General features: G+C 40.1%; 1 protein-coding gene across 5 annotated transcripts in view; it reads right to left on the bottom strand.

Moving 5' to 3' along the window:
- Positions 1–25,113, bottom strand: part of RCSD1 (RCSD domain containing 1) — a 35,502-nt gene extending 10,389 nt beyond the window's left edge. Inside the window, exons 1-3 of one of the 5 annotated variants that reach the window (XM_044442179.1) lie at positions 24,692–24,917; positions 7,769–7,867; positions 1,546–1,650 (exon numbers count right to left, since the gene is read on the bottom strand). In XM_044442179.1, coding sequence (XP_044298114.1) covers positions 1,546–1,629 — 84 coding nt within the window. In that variant the 5' untranslated portion in view covers positions 1,630–1,650; positions 7,769–7,867; positions 24,692–24,917. Of the gene's footprint in view, positions 1–1,545; positions 1,651–7,768; positions 7,868–24,192; positions 24,615–24,691; positions 24,918–24,989 lie in introns of those variants that run through there. The other 4 variants (XM_044442181.1, XM_044442177.1, XM_044442180.1 and 1 more) reach the window with 4 other exon arrangements.
- Positions 25,114–25,370: the final 257 nt, after the last annotated feature.

Here is a 25,370-nt window from a genome sequence, read left to right as displayed (position 1 = left end):
TTTCAGCTTCCTTTTTTTGTGCTAGGAATATGCACTATCTTCTCCATCTAGCACAAGCATTGTGGTAATATGAAATGCTCTGTATACCAAGAGTAGGCAAACTGCAGGCATGCAGATCTACTTGGTTTCTTATTACAACTGTGAGATCCATCACTATGTAGGCTGGTTCAAAATATAAATCAAAGAAAGACAGGCTGTTCCATAAGAAAAATCCTAAAATTCACAGGCAATGAAACAGTGGCTTAGACAGGTGACCATGTGCAAAGAATGGAGGGATAGGGTGCCTCTGAGCACATGCTTAGCCCAGGAATGTGTGATCAGTACCACCAGCAAGCTCACATGTCTATTTATACAAAAATAGTTTGCTCCTATCATTCTTGTTTAGCAACCTAATACTAGGTTGGAGGAGTGGGGGGAGCCTTTTCATTGTTGCTATTGTTAAACAATTGGGGTCAGAAACTCTTGCCAATGTACCGCAAATTATCCAGAGATCTACCATTAGAACATGATTATCTGCCCACTCCTGCTGAATGTAATGTCAAGCAACCCATGGCAAGCAACCCAGCTCTTTTCCTATATTGGAAGTCTATCCCATGATAAATGGTAGAGGAGAAGGTGTTTACTGAGTCACCCACTCCTGGTCTCAACAGCAGATCTTCAAGAGACAAACTTTAACTGGACTTACTGCAGAGAGGAAACCAGCAAAAGAGCATCTTCAGACTTTGCCCCAAGAGTAGTCTGCTCTTAAGCTGCAATGTGAGATCCTCTTTGCAGAGTGAATGTTTCCAGCGCATGTGTACTGGTAAACACAATATTAACCAAAAGCAAAGAGAGAAACGGGAGCATGGACACCCCCCTTTATTATTTGAAAGTGGATATTGCATTATTTCCCTTGAACCCAGTCTTACAAAAGTTCTGTAAGAATGGATACATGATTCAGAGGAAATAATGCAACATCCTACTTTTCTGAAAAGGCTGATATATGTGAGGGGAATATTTTAACCCTTAATCATTATCTGTTGTCTTGTGAATGCTTCATCGGTAGGTTGTCCTCCAATCCATTTCTGTCCTCTATGACAGGGCATTTAATTAATTTTATATTTGATTGGGACATTATGTCAACTAATTAACAGGTCTTGTGACTTAATTTGTGTACGTTATTGTAGTTTTTAAAAAAATGTTTTTGTACATTCTGTATTGTGCTTCAGGATGTTTTATTGTTACTGTATTTTCTATTGTATGTTATTGTATTGCAGAAGAGCAATGTGAGAGCAACATCAATCAGCTGGAAAAGCTACTAGAGAGCAACACCAGTCAACTGAAATGGCTTTTGTTCATAAGACTAGTACATTTATACTAACCAGTTCTAGAAGACTAACTGCACAAGGCTGGCATAGTAATAATGGTAGAGTAAAAATGAAAACCAAATACATGACTTGTTCTGATCCATAGATCATGAGCATGCATGCATTCAACATGATTTACACATACATGAAAGCATCACTTAAATAATATAAACCACTCTGTGGCTGAATTGTACCTAACCTCCTTTCCAGAAAGGGGTAATTGATCTTGGAATTTTCCTGCCAGCTGTGCCACGGATGGTGTTGTGAACTTCTCTACCACCATTTTGTTCTCTGATGGCTTGTTCTGAAAAAAAGATCAAAATGTTTATCAGTGCACAGGAAATGCAGGAAGTACGACCAGTTTTGATGTTAAAAACATTTATTACAGAGCAATAGGGAATATACAGCTGTGTGCTTGCTCAGGCATATCAGATACCTTGTAAAAGAACAAAGTGTCCCTGCCCTTGTAAAACAGAATGGCATTGACATTGGCATGGACAACTACCAAATGGCTAGCTATATTTAACATTTTAGGAAACATTTGTATCTTGTAGAAGATGTTTTACGTACGCAGCTGAGGACTGACATGAAGCTCAGCTTTCTCCTAGTCCTCCCAAAACACCACCAACTACCAAATGGTCTCTCCTTTCTCTTCTAACAGATTCTCTCCATCCCAAACTATCAATCCTGCAACTGCCAACTGCCTTTCCCGACCTCTCTTTTCCACCTAGGCTCTGCAGTAGATTTTACTGGATTCATGCCCCATCTATAAATATTTCAAGTGATTATGTGTGCATACATAGGTGTGTCTCCCCTCCTTCAGAATGTCTCCAGTTACTATGAGAACAGGCCTTCAATGCAATAACAACACTAGGTCTTGAGGGTCTATATCTCAGAGGCCACAGAGAGTTTTTTAAAAAATTATTATTATTAAAGAACAACACCAGTTATATATATGACATTTCTAAACATCAGTGTTCAGAGCATGTGGGGAACTTCTTAGTATATGAGTTCCTAACAAAATCCCCAAGACTAATAACTGATATCCCCTAATTTTAGCTGTAGTAGGGTTCCCAGTAGTTAACTGGGTTAACACAAAACAGAATAGGACCAGACTCATTCTGCACCTCATATAATCTGATCACTGTTAAAAGCCACCTGGAGGGAGGTTGTTTGCAAGAGAGAATTGGCCTGTGGCAGTGCAGTTAGATAAGGGCGTTTTTGGACCCACTTCTTTAGATTGCAATATGTATTACTTCATTTACTTCAAAAGGTACTTATGCTGTGCCACACCTGGGAGGGGGGTGTGCTTTGCTCTTTCTGTGCGCTAGGGTGGCCAGGTGTCATACATTACAGAGGACAATCTTTTATTTTTGAGATGCAGCAGAGGGCAGTGCTCTATTTGAAGATGTCCTCTATTTGATGGGCTTACCAGCCCAAAGTCTAGGCTTCATGGAAAGCAGAGATAGAGAGAGAGAATAACAAGGGCTTTGAAGTTGCCCAGCAACAGTAAACACTACCTGGGCAGCAGACTGAGCAGCCACACAAGCAAATATGGCAAGATGTGTTGCATTACTATTTAAATTATAGTTGTTATTTCTAAAGTTACACATATTGCACAGTTGCACGTGCAAGTTGGTTTTGTCCTTGTTTGTAATGGAATTCCACTTTTTTTTAGCAGTGTATAACTGCCAAAGAGCCTTCCTCTTAGGGTACCATCATTGGCAAGTAGAGAAAAGGTTAAAACAAATCCTGTTTCTTCAATTCTCTCCTGCAAAGCTTAGGAATTCTATTTCCACAAGTATTGTTCTCTGTGTGTGAGACAGTGCCCAGCAGGCCACTAGCATGCAATTCTAAGACTGGATTTGAATGAATTGCCCATGGATTGTGGCCCTCAGGACTGGCAACTACAAATGTTTGATTTATATTCACATTTCTTTTTAACAAATCTGTTTTAGATGACATTGCAGTATAACTTCTGTTTTTCTCTTCTGTAGTTGGAATGTCAACATAGGAATGGAGCAACAAGGGGAGTTACTTTCACTGCTCAGAAATCACTGGGACAGCGGCAACTGTGAAAGCAAGAGTGTTGCCTAAAAAAAGCAAGATATACTCCAGTACGCTTGCATTAGTCAAGTGAATGTATTCATGCCAGTTCTGTCTACTATTATAAGGGTATTCCCAAGTTGGAGCATTGTCTTTTTATTATGAAGTGTTAGTCTTGCATTCCAGGAGTTATATTCTCCTCCCACCCCACCTGCCTATTCCTGAGAACTGCAGCACACCGATATCCTTGAGTTACACAATCAGATGAGGAGGAGCATTACTATATGCTCCCCAGCAAGTGGTATATGTAGGGATGCTGCCCCTGATACTGGAAGCAGCATTTAGCCATCCGGACCTGTAGTCCTTGGTAGCCTTCTCCAGAAAAATATGTAGACTTACACAGAATTACTGTGGCTGTCAGGGGCAGCGGTAGGCTACAGTGCTCACCCAGAAGTTTGTTCTGCCTTCCATTGCCAGCATTGCAAAAAAGTGCTACACATATCCCTTTTCAGGACAGAAGATGCCCCTAGATGGCTGTCCCTCCTTCTTCCCTTCGACGCTGCAATGGAGGCTAGCATTCGAGGTATCTCGAGGTACAACACACCATCAGGAGTGTATAAACTACTAGCTGCTAGGGAATAAGGATCTCAGATAGCAACTTCTTATTGGTGAGCACCAGTGATTTTTTTGTCATAGAACGCACCGGAATGGAGTTCTGGCACCTTATTTTGACAAATTTTCCAAGTTTTAAAAGTAACTTTTGAAAATTTGATGTTTGGTCCATGTGGATTTGAATCGCCCTGTCGAGTGTAGCAGGTTGGCGGCAAAATCATTAAAACGGTGCATGCAGGCTGCTTGTGTGTCAAATCCGATACATGCGTACTTCACCTGCACTGGTTGTGATGGCGCTGCTCGGCTTGTGGTGCTGCTCGGCTTGTGATTGGTCGTGTGGTCGTGCGCTGAGTGCTTACTGCGGGCGGCAACCGTTATGTTTCGTTACACAACTGACATGTGTGGGTGTGTGTACAGTGATTGACCATGTGCGAAAGATAAATAATTTCATGAGTTCCGGCACCGTTTTTCTTACAAAAAAAGCACTGGTGAGCACTACAATTATGCAGTATTGGTCCTTCAGCTTTTATTTCTCCTACTCTAGTTGTATTGCCCATGCCACTCTGAGTGCATGGGATTATGACTTTGTTCCCCAGTTTTCCCCAACCGAGTGCCCTCCAGATATTTTGACTGCAACTCTCATCATGCCCAACCATTGGCTATGCCGACGGGGAACCACAGAAGCTGCAGTACAACACTTGGAGGGCACTAGGTTGGGAAAGGTGGATGTACACCAACTGGTAAAGTAGGACCATAGGGTTAACCACCTTAGAATATTTGAGATCCTCAGAAGGGTCTGAGGAAAATCATACACCAGTCAATCTAGTGCCTGTTGCAGGTCAGCCGACACATGCAAGAATAAGGAAGAAATTCACTTGCTTTTTCCAGAGAGAAGGTTTCCCTCACTAATATTATAGAATTGCTTGTGGGTGCCTGGAAACATACAGGTCTTTGAATTATACAGCCGAATAATTTGTGAGAAAACAAGGAGCAGAGAATAGGAATAAACAGGCAGTTTGCACAATGGGAATAAGCAAACCGCAAACCCATTCATAAAGTATTTGCAGCTGGGGTGAATAGTAAAATAGACAAGTTTACAGATGTCACCAAAGTATCTACTATGAGTACATCCCAAGCACCCAAGAGCTCAGAAGGCTCTAGCAGCAAGTGAGATTGTTTATGCATAGTGATGAATTCTGGGAAATAATAATACCATCATAACAACATACATAGCAACTTGTTCTAAATTATCTGTAACTACTCAAGGAAAAGATTCAGTGTCGCTGAAATTGTTAGCTCTGTGTATCATACCAATGAAAGGCAAAAACAAGCATTATGAATTAAAATTAATATCATTATATAAATCTACACTTGTAGAATATTATATTCCTGAAGACTGAATTACCAGCTATCTCTGAAAAGATACCAAAGAGCCGGAGAAGGTACAGAGAAGGTTATCTAAAATGATCAGGGCAGGAGTGGGAACATTTTCTTTTTAATGAAACATTGAAGAATTGGGATGTTAATTATGGTATGGAGAAATATAGGAAATTGCCTTACACCAGAATAAACTATTAGTCCATCTAAACCAGTATTGGTTACTCTGACTGGCAGCAGCTCTCCAAAAGAGATTTTACCCACTATTTATTATGCGCCACTGTACTTACAATGCCAGGAACTGAGCTAGGGACTTCTGCATGCAAAACATGTGCTCTACCACAAAGCTAAACAGCTTCCTTATTAAACTTCCTTATTCAGAGGCAGTCTAGTTATGATCACCAGATGCTTGAGACAAACAAAAGGAGACAGCACTCCCCTGCTCTACTTGTGAACTACTGTTAATAAGAATTATGAACATCTGGGATCTTCATAATGACTCAAGTCATGTGGAAAAGAGAATAATCAAGAAATAATTGGAACTCTTTAGTTTATACATATATGACTTCTACCATGCTATATAACTCTCTCTTAAAATATAAAGTTGAAAAAACAGCTAATGTTCATGTTTTCATACATATTAATTAATAGGCTCTTTCAAATGTTGCAGTCATCTATATGTATGCTTACAAGTTCAAGAAATCCAAAATAACACAGTGATTTATTTGTTCTTTCAGGAAGTATGTTAAGTATTGTATAACAACAGTATATTTAATTCAGTTGAATTTTCAAAGCAAGCTTTTAATGTTGCTGTCATGTACTGTGTTGGGAAGTATGAAGCTATTGTAGAGATCATTCCTCTGGTAGGCAAAGCACTAAGGGACTACAGGCTATGTTCTACCTAGAAACAGAGGTGTTCCTGCCTACCATGAGAAGAGATAACACACATATATATCACCACATTTTAAGGACAGGTTCAACTTAGAAGTACAAAGAGCTCAAAGCTACAAAACTAAGCCCAAATAAGGTATGATTCTTGTGTCAGGTTCAGATCTATGTAAGGACAGGGAGAGCAAGGCTACGGATGCTAATTCTAGAATCTTAAGGTCAGTGATACCGACACTATTTGGAATAGATTTTTAATGGTCTTAGCCCTTCTTAATAAAACAGGCTACAATGGAATATTCTCATTCAGCTGCTTCAATGAGTTCTGGAGAAGGACAGAGAAGTGAGCCTTGGTCTAGATTCTAGAATGACACTAGATGGGCTTGGTTATTTCAGAACTGAATGTCTCTCTTCCCTTTAATTTTTCCTTCCACCTAGAATAAGCAACATCTAGTCAAAGAACAGAAAGACTGATCTTATTGTTTGTTTCACAATCTTAAAATATTTAGGAGATATTTAAACAATGACTGAAGAAGGAAAATCTAATATATCATCTGCAACCTAAATAGCTTGAAGAAGCTGACAGGGGATGAAGGGTAGCCAAAAGTTCCTTCAGTATTCCTAGAAAATGCCTTGCTTGTGTTAGGTTGTAGGAAATTATAAAAAAGTCCATGGCGTCCTTTCATTCTGCATTAATCAATCTGGAACAATTAATCTTCTAGCCATTTTGAGACAATCAAAGTACTATAAGTGATGTTCATGGGGGAGCAGAATTTTAGCAATGAGCCATGGCCCCACTCATATTCAATAGACAGCAACTTCCTTATGAATACCCATTCATTCATAAGGTTGCCATAAGTTGGAGATGACTTGACAAGACAGACAAGAAGTACAGAAAGGAGGTAGAGTGGCCCTTTATAGCAACAGGCTCCATCTCTGGTCTATGCACATTGATTTGAAAGTGTAAAGACTGAGCATTTCCATGCAACTCTCAAGGATTTTCTCTGCACAGTTGGGAAACCTGCCATTTCAGATGTGAGGTATTCTTTTGTTATCATGCTAGTTACGCTGGCTCTTGCTTCAACCAGGTTGCAGTTTGAACAGGAAAGGAACACTGGTTTGAGCACATTATTCTCCTTCACTTCTCTTCCTCAACAATTGCAAGTTGTTAATATGAATAGTGAAAGAGAGTTTCAAAAGCAAGGCTTAATTTGCATGTCAGATATGGGAAAAAAAACCTCTCAGAGTTAGGGCATTTGGAATCATTTCTGTTCTTTGTCACAAATACATCGGTTTGAACTGAGAGAAGTGCTACAAGGAACATGCAAGTAAGAAAAGCTGACAAGAGAGAGCTATAGATTCAGTGACAAAAGGAATTATAGTTCAAAAAGACTGAGAATCAACAGAGCCTATGTCTAGATTGTTAAATCTCCTCATTCTCCTTGAAAGTATGGGCGAAATCAGAGCAGAGGTTACTCAGGAAGTGGGTGTGTGATGCTCACCCTGGTCTGCAATTATTTCCCTAGAAGGAAATTCCACAATGGCTGTTCTGATTGGGAGCACAGGAGCAGGCTGGGCCTTCTGAAGTAGAAACAGCACATCTAAAGATTGAAGTAAACAAATTGCTTCAGTCCTAAGTACACTGACCTCCTTCCCACAGCAAGCATCCTCTTTCTGCAGTCTGGCTCAGTTTTATTCTCCCCAGCCTATGCATCATGACATTTGGCAATCTATTGATCTCCTTCATAAGGAGGAAATTGTGAGATTTATTAGTATGGGCCTTGTATCTTCAGCCAAGCTTCAACTGGTACTCAAGAAGTAGCAGCTGCAAACATCTGAAGTTAAAACTTCAGCAATCTTGCTCCAACTATTCCCTGCCTGTGGTTGCATCATTTTCTGCATAGTTTACTCCCAAAGAGACTGGGGCAAGCACTGCTAGGAAACCATCTGCTTTGTATGCCTTAATTCCAACAACACAGGGATTCCTGCTTTGGACAAAGTAGAGTCATCTTTAGACTCCTCCATTTGTAGTACTTCAGACCTAAAAGCTTAGATTTTCTACCATCCTTTCTCCTGAACCCCCATAACAGATTTAACCCCCGCTCAAAAAAACCTCCACTTCGTGGGTTTTAATGACAGCAGGCAATAAAGATCAGGTGCCTGCTCTGAGCAACCGGCTCCAATGAGCTCATCTCCTCCTTCTTTCACTCAAGTCTCTGCCTCCAGGCCAGATTCCCACTCTTACAGAAAGAGAAAGGGTAGGCAGCCCTTCGGAGGAGGCAGTGGCATCTGATGTTTCTCTCCCTTACTGCAATTGCTGGCATTCTTCTTCAGGGACAGAGCAGATGAGTATGTGGCAAAATGACAAGAGGATCAGCAGAGGGGATGTGAGGGTCAGTCATGAGCCTCCTGCAGAAGTGTGGGCTGCAGCAGGTGCCCCAGCACCAACCCTTGCAAGGATTCTAAATTTCTTCAAAGGTGCAGTGCTAGAAAAACATAATTAAGATGACCACGTGGTATAATATCCCTGAGGAAGGATACTCCTGACTAACAATGAAAGTAACCGTGGATTACAGAAGAAAGCAGTATAGAAGAAAGGAGGGAGCCTTTCATATATGGAGGTCATTAGCGGAGGAGGAGACACATTGAGTTTACATTAGTTCAAATCCAATATGGACTAAACAATGCAGGCCATTCTTCTGCTGGATGTACTGGATGTGGCCTCTGGATATACTGGATTTCAATCCCTATAATCCCAAGCCAGCATGGCTATGCTGGCAAAATGTGATGGCAGTTGTAGTCCAAGATACCTGGAAGGTACACGGCTGGGGAAGACTGGTCTAGTCTGATACTGGTATATGAAAAATACAACAGCTCCTGGCTCAGTTACTAAGTTGGTCTCCTCTTTCTGGAATGTATGTTCATATAAAAGTACAAGTGCTGCAGTTTGAATGGGAACAAATGGAAATTAGAAATAGTGGTCAATAATACTAGACTGGCTTTTAGAATATGGCCTCCTACACTAGAATAGTCTCTTTTTGAGCAGAAGCATCCTCAAACCAAGAATTCTCTAACTGAGCGGTTCTCAAACCTACTATCCCCAGGAACCACCTGAGAGATCTGAAAATGATTAAGGTATCCTAGATATATGCATCTGATGGTGATACTTTGCCTGAAATTAATTAATTTGTGAAACGCAACATTTGCTCTAGAGTCTAGATGCAGTTTAAGCAGAGCCAAGAAATGGCCTAGCCTGCCTTTTGCAGATGAATTAAAGGAAACAGCTGTGAACAGCAGGAAACTATGAAGATAAAATTCTGGCCAGCATTCTTTAACAGTAGTGATCTATACAATTTGAATAATCCATAGTATTGCTAATTTAGATTAGGTGAGGAAGAGCCTTACCCAGTTTAGTTGTGCAGTTAACCAGGAGGAATTGTTGGTTGGTGTTTAGGTGTTTTGTTTTTTTAAATAAGTTTCTTATTTATAGTAAATTATGTCCTCCTTTCTATGACAGGAAAGTAATCTCTTTTTTGCCAATATTCTATAGGAATCCATGAAGTTGTGTTTCTATGAATAATCTATAATGGAAACATAATTTTATTTTTGGGAATATTTAAAAGTGCATTTGCAGTTCTTTTGATAAGTTTTGTTCCTATTTTTGTAATTTTTAAATTATTGTGATCTGTTGTGAACTGTCTTGAGTACCTTATTTTGTAGTATAATGGTGGGAGAACTGTTCAGGGGTAAGTGTGCAAGGCACACTGCATTTTATAGATAGAAAATATTGACTGCTTGAGGGAAAAGAAATGCCTACATTAACACCTTCACTAAGTCTGAAATCTTAAAATATTTGGGAAGTAAAGTCATTTTAAATCTGTAAGACTAACTTCCTAACAAGCATACTCAGATATGAGTTGGAACTTCAACTGCAATTTTATATGTACTTCTTCAGAGTAAGTCCCATTAGCCTCACTAGGACTTACTTCTCAGTAGGCAAGTATGGGATTGCATTGCCCATTTTGTAAAAGATTCCTAAATATGTAGGCCTTCTGCCAGAGCAAAGTACTTTTCTTGTTATATAACAGTTCTTAGCCTAAAAGTCCTGCTAATCTAATATTGTGGGGTGAAAAGATGTACAGCTGCCATTCACTGGTGACCAAGTTCTTAAGGACCACATAAAGTGCAGCTTTTCCCAACCTGGTATCTCTCAGGTGTGTTGGTTATTCCCAACCTGCATGGCCAATGGCCATGTACAGCACAGTCCACATTGGAATTATGCGAGTTACAGTCAGAATGTTCTGGAGAGCTCCAGACTTGAGGATGGATGCAATGCCTGCTCTTTGCTGGTTCCTGTAAAGAATGTTGAGCTAAACTGCCTGATTCAGTTGCTCTAAACTCACAGTTAAATTACTCAGTATCATTTATGCCTCAAGCAGAAGGAGCATCCAGAGCACAGGGGAAGAAATTAGCTACACCATCCTTGTCGCTGCTGGAGCATTAAGGACAGCACCAGGATGAGAGAGAGGAGCAGGAGAGAGATCAACTGTTGCAAGCTGTAAGAAACTGGATGTCATTTTTTGCATGTTGTGTTCTTGGGGTAGTTGTTTGCCGCTTGTATTGATTATTAATACAGTGGTACCTCGGCTCACAAACGCCTCAGTTCACAACCAAATTGGGTCACGAACAGAAATTTCATAAAAATTTTGACACAGTCGCAAACTCTGCATCGGGTGACAATCACAACCACGGGTGCACCCACCTTCCCTGCACAGGCACAATTGTCATTGTGCTGTGGGGGGAGGAGATGGCCACGATCGTGCTGGGGGGGAGATAGCTGCAATTGCACCCGTGTTCCCTGCCTGAGTGCGCCCGTGCCTGCCTCCCCCCCACATGCCCGTCTTCCCCCCCACACACACAATCACTGGGGGGGGGGTGAGATGGCTGCGATCTTTGTTGTTCTTTGTCCCTTTGCTTCAAATTTTTGTGAGTAAAAAAATACTTGCAGAACGGATTAACCTTATTTACATTGACCCTTATGGGGAAATTTGACTTGGCTCACAACCAATTTGGGTCACGACCAGCGTTCTGGAACGGATTAAGTTTGTGAGCCAAGGTACCACTGTACTCCAGTGCACAAGGACAGTTTAAGTGGTATGTTTGGCCTGGCATACACATTACTGATAAATAATAATTGATACTGTGTTGTTGTTATAGTTTTTGTCTATTATGTAACTAAACTGAAATGTTATTATGTTTAATATTTGTGAAATGAGCTATTTGGGCTGTTTGTTATTGTAATGATGTACTGATTAATTTGTATGCTTTCTTTTATTGTTCTGAAACACCCAGAGAGTTAAAGCTATGGGGTGGTATAGAAATTTAATAAATGAAATAAAATTGAATAAGTATTCCCTCCTGTTTTGTCAAATTAAAACACATCACTGGGCTATGAGGATGCTAATAAAAATGAACAGACCAGACAAGATGGAACTCCATTTGCTCCTCATGTACTGAGATTATGGCCATGAAGTTTGTCACATATAGCACATGCCTGAGTGGGACAAGGAGGATGCAGCTGGTTGATACAATTCTGTGCAGCTGGCAGTGAAATAAGAGGGCTGAAGCTATGCTGAAGGCAACAGGGTTGTACTTGCCGGTCGTCACCATGAGGAGCAACAGGTACACTGGCTGACTGACATAACGCTAGAGGCTAAAAGGGGCCTGGAAAGTACTGTAGTTGTGTGAAAAGACGTGTATTTCTTAGAACAATAAGCTTTTCTTGCTTCTAGCCAATGGCCATTGTAACTTTCCAAAAAAGGAAAATAAATTAATTTCAGAAACAGAGATTACAAAAATGGAATCTGAAAGGAATAAGTAATAGCATAATAACTAGACATATGAATGAGTCCAATTATGAAATCGTCATTATGACAGTTCTAAAAAGATTTTTTTCCTTGATTCTTGAGGTTGCCAAGGTGTAGGCAGAAATTTCTATCAGACATAGGCAGAAGCTTCCAAATTCAGTTCTGGGCTTCCCTGGAGACACTTGTCTGAAAGCTTGGAGAGCCACTGCTAGTCAGGGGGAAAGGGCTTGATCTGGAATATACTGACTTGGCTAAACATTGTGTTACTACGGAGTGGAATCAGCTGGCAGAACAGCACCCCAGACAGCTTCATTTTCTACAGGAATTCAGAGAGCAACTACAGGAAATGGGGAAGGGGGTGTTACTTGGCTCTCTTTGGGCTATGCAGGTGGTTTTAGAAAGGAAGATTGCCATACCTGGTTTTGTGCTGAATACCAACATTTAAAGGGACTGTGAAAGATGTATACCCACTCCTCAGAACAGATAATACTTTGGATTTATATGCAAAAGTATCACATATTTCTAACTTGAATGTTATAGTGGTTACTGGCAAGTTATGAGACAGGCATCAGAACTCTAGAATTCTAAATCCAGTGGGGCTTGTATGACTCTAATATGATTTCATTCAGGTCCTGAAATCCCCCAGATATGGTCCAGAGGCTTACAGCTCTTTGGGGCAACTCTTGTCTGGTCTATCTCGATTATATCATAAGGATTAGCCAGAGCTTTCTGTAGCACCTCTCTGATGCTAGCCAAAGTTCAGATCTGCCAAATGCACCCTTTTCAGTAAGAAAGTGAAGTACCTGGGGCATGTTATTTCTCGGAGTGGCAACTGAGCAGAGCAGATTGGAAACCGTGAAAGCATGACTCTTACCAAAACTAGTAAATGAAGTTTAGTGCTTTATGGATTTTATATATATATTATATATTGTGTATATATATATATAGTTGGTGGTGAAACCCTTCACAAGAGTTATCCTTTTATTCCCACTGACTGAAAAGGACTGTGGGTTTAAATGGACTGTGAACTTCAGCTGGGCTTTTTTGGAACTGAAGTTGCACCTTATCCAATGTTGCCTTTCAGATGGCAGTGATGTTCTTGATGCAGTGATGGCAGTGATTCTTGATATAGAAGGCACTGATCTGAGCTGTTCTATCACCAGTAGGTGAAGACCAAGAACAGGTGACATCGCATGCCAAAGATGTGAATTATTAGGGGCCACTAAGGGATTAGGAAATAAAAGTAAGTGTGTTAATGTATACACAGGAAAGCACTGATGGGGAAAAGTGGGATATAAGAGAGCAACCTTTCTGGGATCATATTGAGGAACCTTTTGGAAATGCAGAACAAATCTTGGTTTTACAGAGTAACTCCCTCAGGTGATCATCTAGGGTGGAAAAGTGATGCACAGATTGGTGGAAAAGTATTGCTGGGTGGGCAGGCATAGAGATCTAAAAGACCAGTGACAGTGATGCTATGTTGTACCTGAAAAAATAGTGTGTGTTGCCTGCAGAATTCCCATGATGGCTTCACAAGCAAAGGGACCTCTGGAATGGATTGCCTTAAATGTTGGAGTCCTCAGCCTGTTTGGTTCCTCTCAAGGCCATCAGTTCGTATTAGTACTAAAGACTAGTTCTCCAAATGGGCAGACACTTAGCTTGTACTTAATCAGGCGGCAGTGGGAACATTGGTGGGAAAGTTCATTTGTTTCCAGTGAATATTCCCAAACTATCACTGATAGTTATACATCAATTAGATCCATACTGTAGCTGACCATTACTAGTTAGATGGATTAGTAGCATAGTTCAACAAGTTGCTGGAAGATGTGCTTGAACTATGGGACAACCAACAGGATTGGGACTATAGAACTATGGGACAACCAACAGGATTGGGACAAATTCATCCTGTAATTTATGAGGGTGTACAAGGGATTCACTTCACATAAAATTGTGTTTGGGGGTGAGATCTGTATGCCATGGAACTGCTAGACAGGACAAAAATCTTGGAGTAGTATGCTAAGGTATTCAGACATATTCAGCAGCTGGTTCTAGGTATTTAAACACCACATGGAAAGCTGTGATTAAATAGAACAGTCTTGGAACATTCAGCATCAGAAGAACCAGTATGACCTTCATGTGAAAATCCATTCCTATGGGGTTGGAGAGCTAATTCAGGTACAACCTGTGTTCCAGCGAAGGGGGGACAATGTACAAAGTGTAAAAAGAAATAGAGAGGCCTCTATTGGGTGGTGAAACATGTATCTTCTGTTGGTACAACTGAATTAGAATCACATATCACTTTACAGAACCTGCACTTGATTTTATCCCAGGAAGAAGGGTTCCAGACAGAATAGGATATTTATGACAAATCCTGGGGACCTCAGAGAGGTTAGTCTTGGTGGATACACAAGACTAACAGTGCATAAAAGTGCATGGGTTCCTATAGGACAAGCAAAACTGAATTTGGAGGGTGTGGTGAAAAGGTTAGAGCTGTGAACTGACTGTCAATTCTAATACACAGAAAGAAGCAGAGATAGCAAAGGACAAATCCAGTGCTAAACAACTGCACTAGAGCAGAGACTGTCCTCATAATCATGTGACATCAGGAATACCACCACCACTGTGGCTGTGAGATTTTTGCATGGACTAATTGTTCAGGAGAATAGTGCCAAAAATTGTACAGACTAATTGAACTGTGGAGACATGTTCCATTTAAGGGAAAGAGTGATGTAGTGAACCCTGTTCTGTAGTGTGATCAAACTGGAACAAAGGGAATGCTTTAGAATTGCTGAGCTGAAGGCCATCTCCATGAAGCCACCTCTTCTTTTAATGGTTACCAGCACCAGCCATTCCAGCAGGCTGTCCAGAAGGAGATAAGAAGGGAGACAGGGTCATTCCATCAGCCCTTCTAAAGGACAACTTCATTTCCCCCTTTTTCCTCTTCATCCTTTTTACCTCGTGTTTTGTGTCTTTTTGGATTGTAAATCTGCATGCAGGCTTCTTTTAAATTATTATAAACTAGATTTGAAGCCTGTTGGGCTGAAGTGCAGCATAAAAATATTTCAAATAAATAGCTTGCAGGAGGGAATAGTAAGGTAAGATGGAGAGAGGAATTGAATGGGAGGTGGAATGTTGAGAAAGTTGTACTTGGCATTTCTCACTTAAAGCAGTGACTGGATCTGGGTCCAAAAGTAGAGGGTAGTTGGGTGTTAGGCTAGGAAGCGTTATCTTGCTTTGAATGCTTCTGTGTAAAAAGAGCAAAAAAACAAAACAAACAGAAGGTCACATTAAAAGTGATACTGAATTCAGCAACGAACATAGCTTGATATTTAAGGCTTTTCTACAGAGGCATTTGTTGTGTGCTTGTGATTCCTCATTTAGGAGGTTTGCAGGGCCTTTCATAATAGCACCCTCCAGAGCCCCTCCCCAATTTTTCAGCCATTTTCTAAACTTTTGGTAGAGCAAGGAAATTTTGGGATTTTCCTAAACTGTACCATGATTTGTTACAGAAACCTAGGGCGCTTTTGCCATTTCAGTCAATACCACAGTGCCACCTTATGCTGAGTAATGCAACATAGAGGAAGGCAGAGAAGCCCCCCCCCCCCCCCATCCCCTGGGAGTGGGCCGGGGGAATCTTTTATGAAAGATTCTGCTCCTGCAAAGAAGATGGAAGGAGAAGCCTCAGTAAAGCATCAGAGAAATCCTTTGTTTTCAAGTGTCTCACGCCTAACACAGTCAAATGTAGTACATGAAAGATGACACATTTGTTAGACTTTAACGTGCCACAAGAATGCTTGTCTGCAAGAATGCAAGCATTAATCCCGATGTGTCCTCCGTGTGTCCTCCATCCTGGGGCAAAGTATTCACGGGAAGACCCTGATAGGTGCCTTCTTTATCACTGATAGGAAAGTTGAATAAACTTGCTTAAATAAATACAGTGGTATCATGATTGCATGATGAGATGTAGGGCTGATCAAGCTGCAAACTATTAATCTGTCCTCAGGGCACAAGAGCTGCACATTATTGCAAAATGTGTACATGTGAATTTCTTCATAGCTACTTTCTTCATCGCACTCCCCAGTTCTTCCTATGAGGAAATGCTTGTGTTACTGTTTTGACCAACCAGTAGGACAGCAAAACAGCTGCCTACACATGGGGGAGAAGCTTCACATAACCAGGAATAATTCAGATACAAGAAGTTACATTGGCTAGGTTTCTTTGCAGGCAGGTCAGGCAATTATGGGCTAGAAAAGTCCTGATGTCTTGTTGTACAAAGATTAATCGACCTGGATCTTCAACATTTGAGAGTTAATCGACCTGCTAATAAAACTTCTTCCTTAACTGCAATAACTGCTATAATGCTGGATTTACTCCAGCCCCGTTCTGTAAACAATAACTATCCCACAGTACAGGAGACCATTTACTCTTGCCCATTTTAATATGCTACCATCAGCACTGTTAAAAAGATGATTTAGTAGGACTCCAGTCAATCCATGGGCATGTCCTTGTGGTGCTGGAGTAGCAGAAACAGTGGAACATGTTCTCCTATATTGCAGCTTTTATGCAATAAAAATGCAGAGAATGCAGAGAAATTGATTAAACCATTAATAACAGATCTTTATGGGAATAATTCTTCTACTATGCTGCCTATTTAAGGGATATATCCTCTTACGTTACAGGAAATGTTGCCAATTTTTTAATGGCTGCAATGCAGGAAAAATGTAGTCATCCACCTGAAGTGAAAATATTGTATAAACTGTACTTGCATAAATGAGTTTTAATGTTTCTACTACTATTTATATAATTATTAATTTTCCTGCTCTGTGATTATAATACATAATAAATAATTGACAGATGATGAATAATTCTGGAAGGTGTATCCAGTGCAGTTAATTCCATACTACCTGTGATGGGAGAGGACTGGGACTTGAACACACCTGAGAGCTGGTTTTGTTTGTTTGTTTTTAACCTCTGATCAGGGAATACAAAATATCCTGCGGCCCTCCAGGTGCTCACTAGAGGCTGAAGGATTGCTCTCCTTAGCTTTAATGTAATAGTCACAGTCGCTACTTCTTGCATTTCATCTCTCCCAACCTCACTGATTTTAATTCCTCCCTCCCACACCTACCTGCCATAGGCAAAAAATCCTTACTAGGACAATATATTTATTAGGCCAACTCAAAGAATAAAAAAAGAAGTGCAAGCTTTAAAAATCTTCAGGTCTCTTTAGTAAGAAGAAAGAACCACCAATACCACCACAACAAATGAAGGAAAGAAGGGAAGAAAGGAGGCAAAAAGGCTGATGATTATTGGCATTTCATCAATAATTTTATAATTATTATATATAAGTAAACATACTTGAGTACAAATAATGTCAATTTAGGGCAACTTTGGCATTTGCAGAATTTTATACAACATCATTTGCTGGAGTGACTTTTTATTCTGCACCACCATCATGAATATAAACTATGTATGATTTCGTACAGTAACCACATTACATGGAAACAAGCTGGGAATTGTAATACAATATATAGTGCATTTGAGCTTTTGCTTTGATTTAAGGCCTGAAGACTGCATCAATCTGGCTGCACAAGCATTCCAAGTGGTCACTTAAAGGGGCTATTTTTAGGGACAGCATAATGTATACCACAAGCTGACCATCTTGCCTTGGGAAAAGTAGTAACCCTCCCTGAAAGAATACACTAGCAAGAAGGTCCTAGGAGGATATGTGTAAATATATATAGTTAGAAATAGTGTTTTGGAACTGTCTCAATTTCCACTCCATAGGACAAATAGTGTCACTGGCTCCCTTCCCTCCTTCCTTCCTTCTACAGCAGACAGCAGCTGTTGTAAACACTGGGCCTCAGCTTGTCTGGACCATCATATCCTCCACTCTCTGAGAGGATGCTTTCCTTATTACAGCCTGCTGAAAACACAGAGGCAGTTGTGCCAAGTGAAGAAAGTCTGACTATATAGCACCACACCCATGGCTAATTCAATTAGAAGCACAACTACTTCATCCCTGAAAGTTTAATTGCTTTCTTCCTGCATCTGCAAAACCAAGAAGTTCAGTTTGGTGACCTCTGCACAAATTATTTAAGAAATGTGAAAAATTAAAACTTCTATCTTTTCATCTAAGAAATAATATAGCCTGTAAGCCTTTGTAGGGCTAAACATGAGCTCATCTAAAATCTGTGAGTTACTGTTCCACATGAGGGACTTGAGAAGTCAAAAACGATGTACAATGTTCAGAATTATGGCAGGAAAGCAACTCTGTTGTGGCTGGGCAAAGAAATCTCACATGGGCCTTTTCTAGCACCTCTGCATAACACCTGTAATATATAAACCAGCTTTTAGTGCCTCCTTTTCTTGCTCTGTGAGATACTTCAGCCTTGAAGTCCTATCGCTTCATGAAGTCTTGAGAACTGGTGACTTGTGTCTATCATGTTCAAACAGCAATGCAGACAGGGATCATTTGCAGTGCAGCACTTCTAAAGACTAGAATTGTCATCATTCTCTCCAACCCTTTGTCAGTCCCATGGTGTTCGTTAATGCAGTACATGAAAGCAAAATTGGCCCAACCAATACAAAGGGTGTTCAAATAACTGTTTTTAATGTGAACAGGATGCTCCAAGTAATTTTTAAACTTCTGCTTAGGCCACTTTGCATGTTACTTTTTCATCAGTGAGTCTAAGAGAAGAATGAGTTGAAGAATGATTGACAGCCCAGACCAGAATGCTGTGTGGCCTTGGTGGCATTTGGGGGACAAAGGGTGAAAGGTCAGAGAAGGGGGAGCTAAGTTAGGATGGAGAGATAGTGAGAGTTGCTAAATGGCAGAGCTGCTTAACAGTGCAATTCTGTACATGCCCACTCAGCAGGCACTCTCACTGAGCTCAGGGTATGTTTGTATAGGATTACAACCTAAGTTAGTAAAATCAGAGACGGGTATGAATGAGAAGGACAAAAATCAAGGTATGGAAGCAGAGATGCAGTGTTAACCTTCTGGGAACATTATTATTCAGTTATTGTTTGTTCTGAATGTAGACCTGTTAAATAAATGTTTGTATTTTTAAATACCCATATTCTAGCCTGACTGGTGAACCTAGTCATCATGAGTTAATCAAAGATTAAATCAAAGAATAATCTTTAATCAAAGATTAAAGATTTTTGATTAGTAGTTGAATTGTGGGAGTTCTTTAATGCTTGATTAACTCACAATAGCTGAATTTGTACAAAATGCCCCAATTCTTCTGACTGGAATTTGCATATTTAAAATGACTCCTGCATGTCCTAGGGTTAATTAACCCACAGTAAGCTACTGTGTTGACAGAATCAGTCCAATGTGTTTATACATGAAGATAAAACATTTTTATTTGTACACATGGTTGTATAACAACCTTTTTTGGAGTTGGGCTATTTGTTTCTTTCCCTGTAATCTGTTAATTATTTCCTAACACCTACTAATAGTATGCTGGAAACCTATGTTTGCAGATAGAATTCTGACTTAATGCTTTTAATGGGTGGTACTCAGTTTCTTTCTACTGAATTAAAAGTATGATGGAAGCCTTGCCTTCATAGGACACATTTCCCCACGAGAAGCCAGAAAAACCTGCAATGCACTCTCATTAATGTAGCCCACCAGCCATAGTGTACACTGCCAGTGGTTTATTAAACTACTTGCTTTGAAATGCCCAAGCAAGCTGCATAGTAAGGAAACTTCTAGGTACATGCATACGACTGTAACGTACTGCTAACGTGTGTGGTGTCCCTGTTAAGGGTGCTCCCATAAAGAGGTCCCAAATGCAGAATGTCACCAAAACCTGCCTGTACCAGATTACTAGAAACTAGCAGTCATTTAAAACTTTCAGACAAAGAACCTCTTTTCTTTGTAAAGCTGTAAAGAATAGAATAGCTGGCCATACCCCAACACATTATAGAAGAAATGAGACAGATTAAAAATGTGTTGTTAATCTACCATACTAGATTATTTTACCATACTAATCCAGCATATTGATAAAAGTGATAGACTATTCTTGGTCTTTCAGAAGTATTGTATGCTGCAATGAATCACTCTGCAAAGCATCTGTAAAGAATCTTAAGTCATGAGTGAGAAGAGAATGGTCAGCAGCTAGCTAAGAGACAGTGTACAAAAAGGTAAGGATTACTAACCATTCCCTAATGGCTACAATTATGCATCTCCATTGGATCTGTTCTGTTTTCTTGTATGACTAAAGATATGAAAAGTGGGAAGCACAGTGCAAAGGCAGAACTGTTCTCAAGAAAATTAAGTGCAAAAATACCAGAGCATTATGGGTTACTTTGCAGGTGGACCATTGTTTTGGCCTACAACTCCCATCAGGTCTAGCCAGTACAGATGATAGTGAAGGATGATGAGAGCTGTAAGCCAAAACATCTCTGAGGCCACAAGTTGCCCACCTCTTTGTTACTTGTTCATATTCTAAGGCAATAAATGACAGGTGACTTTAATGTCAATAGGTTCAAAGAAACACAAGAAAGAATAGGTGCAGCTGGGTCAGAAGATGTCCAGCTTAAGCCCATGCCCAGCCCTTCACTGTGTTCCCAAGGGCGTCCTGATGCTTGCCCACCTAATCCTCTCCTCCACTGATCCTCATACATACTGCTTTCCCCACTGGGTTAAGTGGAGAGAGATATTTTGCAGACATTCCACGGTGCTTTATTTCAACTGATTTGCAGCCACGGTTGTTAATGGACCAGACAGTGGGCTACTAGCTGATCTATGAGGCACAGTTAACTGAGTTGCACAGTCTTTCTTCCCACCGACTCTTATATTGATTTGGGGAAACCTCTAAAATATATAAAGGATGTAACCATCTCTAATTAGGCCAGCTATGAAAACTAATTCAGGCAGTTGGCAAAAGAAGAAGTGAAAACCTCCAGTTCTATCACTTCTATGCAATAAGCCTGAATCTGTAAAGAAAACTATTTTTATCACTGCACCTGGCATGGTTGCATAAGACATCTTCTGTCTGACCAGTTTTATCAGATGTAGCCCAATGATATTTGAAGGAAATTTCTTTATTTCAAGGTCGCATTGCCACAGACCTTGATATATGTCACTTACTTAAGAATTCTGGTATAATAATAATACTGAGGAATAAAACCAAAAGAAAAGACCTCCTCATTTTTAACTCAACCCCCAAAATTAACCCTGAAGGGCACAATCCTATGCATTTAGGAAGAGAAAGGCAGTCGCCATCCCTGTTGCAGCCACAGAGCAGAGGTGGAGCAGAGGCGAAGTCGAGGTGTGGCCCTGCTAGCCACCCCTTTTCAGCCAACTGGCACTGTTTTGAGCACTGGTGGGGTTTTTTGGGGGGGGAGGGGTTATAGTTGGGTTTTACTGTTGCTTTATATTCTGTATTATACTATTGCATCAAGTATTTCTGCTTTGATTTCAGCATTGTTTTGTACTTAGTATTGTATTTTGTATTGTATTTTGTATTTATTATATTGTATATTTAGTATTGTTATTGTAATAGAATTTGTATTATTTCTGTTTTATTGTAAGCCACCCAGAGAACCCTATTGGCCATGGGGTGGCCTACAAATGTAATAATAATGATAATGATGATGATGTTTAAACAGAAAAAAAATTGCTACAGCTCCCACAATTCTTCAACCAGCATGGAGCCATTTGACCTGTGTGGTCAATGGGAGAAATTTCATGGATTAAGGGTGCAATCCTATGTACCTTTAGACAGAAAAAAAATCCTATGGTTCCCAGCATTCTCTGGCTGGGGTATGCTGGGAGTTGTAGGGTTTTTTTTTTTTTTTTTTTTGGTCTAAATATGTGTAGAATTGCACCCTTAATTTATGAAACTTCTCCTATTGACCACAAATAAATCAAGTCTGATTGGCTATACACATTGTGTAAATTCTTGATTCTTCATTGAGTGCAAATTTTGAAAAGAACTTATATGTTCAGTTTGGTAACTAAATAACTAAAAATAACATTAAACTGAGATTTTACAAAGTTGCACACTTTTGGAACCCAAGATCTAATCAAAAGAGAGGAAGATGATGTGAAATAATATTAGGGTTGGAAAATATCAACAGCTAAAAGGCAAATGCTACCAGAAATGGCTAATTATAAGGAACACTTGAAAGAGATTAAGTTTTACAAGGGGAAATCCCCAAGAAACAGAAAGAAGGCATAATTACTATAAAATTCTTTCTAATATAAAATTCTAATCTAACATTCTAAATCTATTTCATGTGTCAGTTTCCAAAAAAGACCATTTGATTACTTACCTGCAGTTACTTTCAATTCCTTTTTTCCCAAACGAGACCAGCTACAGTAGGGGAAAAAGGCATTGCGAACACTGAGTCCTAATCTGATGGCCTAGATGTAACCTTTGCATGTTCAGTATTAGCTGCTTTTTGCACATGATTAATATCTTAAGATCCAATTTGCTGCTAGCCTCAACATTGTAAAAAACATTCCGGAATCTAATAAATGGACTTATATAAAATAAATTCTGGTTTGTAAAGACACTGTCAAATTGTCAAGAGTGACTGCAGGAATTCATATTGTAAATGGTAGGTTGAAAATGGGCAGGTGCAACCAAACAGAAAGTTTCTATAACTAATTTGAATTGTCACTATTGTCTCCTCAAACAGTAGCTCATCCTGAAGTGCTACTCTCAGATTCGATCTTCCCAAGAGTGGCCATGTTTTGCTGGGCAATGTGCTTACTTAGCTGGCTTGGCTGGGAGCTTCCTAGCATTTCCCTCTTACCATTTCCCTTGAAGGAAGCGGTGGGAACCCTGCGGCCTTCCAGATGTTTTGGCCTACAACTCATATCTGCTCTAGGAAACACCACCGATAGTGAGGGGCAATGGAAGTAGCAGACCAAAATGCTTAGAAGGCCACAAGTTGCTCACCACAACTTTAGGGTGTCGTACCTAGCACACTGATGGGAAGCACTAGTCCAGAAATGAGAAATCTTTTCAAATGATAAATCAACGGTCACCTTAGCATTCTGCAAGCCCATCAAAGACAGCACAATATCCTGTCTGTACATACTAGGTGAAGGAGATGGGATGTTGTTTTTCATCCCTTCCCCATTTTAAAACTATTTGGTCAGATAAAACACTCCAGAGCAGAAGAGAATAGCTGCCTCCAATGACTTACAAACAGTAAGCAGAAGACTCTGAAAATGGCACTTCCTGTTAGACACTTTACAAAGAATGGCACCAGATAAGTGCAAGCATGTTAGAGATATAGCCTTTGGGAATATGTAGCCTGTAAAGGATTAACCAGTTTTAAATAAATAAATGAAATGGTGCCGCTATGGTGACAGTGCTGGGTCACCCAACATTAACTGAACTGCAGATGCTCACAGAGTCAAACTGCATTATAACGGCAATTAATGATCTGACTAGAAGGCAAGATACAAAACATGTGACATGTCATCCCTGCAAAAGAAGGGCAGCACTGAGATAAAATATGGAGACTGCATGCAACATGTGGTATCATGCAACAAATCAACTGTCCAGCCTGAGAATTAGCTGAAGTTATCAGAATTAGAGTTAACAAATCCAACTTATACTGTGGAGATCTAGAAGCAGACTATGGTGATCCTTCTTTTGTGCTAAAGACTGTTAAGTCACACAGCACTATTAATGTTCCTTGTTCTACCTTGCATATACATGAGCAAGCCTAGCATCTAACCCTTTTGGATATTTGGTATTTTGTGGATGTCTTTATTTCCCTGCACCAAATTTAACCAACAAAACATCAGTCGACTGTTTGCAGATAAATAATTAAAAGGAAGAACTATCATCTAGACATAGTTACACTCAATGAAATCCTGTTGAGAGAATTTAGTGCACTTAGCCGTTTTTATATTGTTCCAGAAACAGCTAAAGCATTCAGTGCTTTTTACAGTTTTGAAAATACTAATTATAGAATTATCACCATTTTTTTTCTTCCAGGGTCCCTGTGTCTTTAACATGGTGCGGAAATGAATTTCACTAAATCCTTGAATAGCACTACTTTTTGTGATAGAAAAGCAATACCTGTTGGATTTCCATATACTGTGAATACAGGACAGAGAGTCCTGCATTCAGTGAACTCGGTGCAACAGGCGTCTTGCGAATACGCAGCTTTAACATTCCGATCAGAGAAGGAAGCTGAAGCCTTTGCAGCGACTTACGTGTGCATTGTAAAGTTTAAAACTGTATTTCAAAGTAGCACGTTTAAATAAAACACAGTTAAGTTTGACTTCCTTGATGATAGGCTCAAAACTGACTTAATCCCTTGGACACACACAGGCACCTTGAGTCAAATCAAATTAATTCAACTCAAGGTTCTCAGTTCTGTGAGGGAAGGCATAAAGAGCAAGACGTTTCGTCCAAGCCCCCCGCGCCTCCCTCCGTTACTATATGCAAGGAGAATGAGTTCAGTCAGCTATCTGAGCTGTTTTAAGCTGAGCCACATTTACCTGAGTCAAGTTCCAAAGCAAGATAAAGATATCTGGCGAAAGAGAAAGAAAAGGTTTGGGATTGGGTTGTTTACCTCGCTGTTGCGCAGGTGCGAGATGTTCTTAGGAAGCATTTGTTCCCCCATCCCCTTCCTCTTTCCAGTTTTTTTTCTGTCTGTCTTGCCTCTTTCTGCAAAGCCTCTCACCCAGAAGGGGAAAAACAACTCACACGGTTTGGGAGGGTTTAATATCCAAGCTTCAGCTCAGCTTAAAACTCTCAGACTCCTGTGTGGCCTGTGCTAGAGAATAAGGAAGGAGGGGAGAGGAGAGGAAGAGAGGGTGGGGAGAGCAGAGGGGGAAGCAAGCAATCAGGGTTTAAATTTAGCCACGAACCTAAACAGATACTGCCTTTCCCAGAGTGCAGGGCACAAGAGAGCGAACCACCAAGAAGCCAGCAATCACTCTTCTGCATTTCCTTTCTCTTCTTATTTCTCAGCTTTTTCTTCCTCTTTATACAGCATCTTTTTCCAGTGCAGTTGTTTTAGTATGTTTCTGTAGTTTTCTGCACTTGCTGCTGTCTCAAGCTGGACTAGCAAAACAGGAGATTCCTTTGGGAGGAATGTGTACCATGATGTCAAACAAGTTTCTCAGAATCACAAATTAACAGGCAGGGAATCTTTAAATGTAGCCTAGTACTTGTTGCTTCTGTATTTTATAAAAAGCTTCGCAGGGGGACTGGTAGGATCTCAAAATATTGGGGTGATAATATTCACT

Source organism: Varanus komodoensis, unplaced genomic scaffold, assembly GCF_004798865.1.
Source record: "Varanus komodoensis strain SLA01 unplaced genomic scaffold, ASM479886v1 scaffold4, whole genome shotgun sequence".
Classification (NCBI taxonomy): Eukaryota; Metazoa; Chordata; class Lepidosauria; order Squamata; family Varanidae; genus Varanus; species Varanus komodoensis.
The sequence above is the reverse complement of the archived record's forward strand: the minus strand, read 5'-3'. Positions and strand labels throughout refer to the sequence as shown.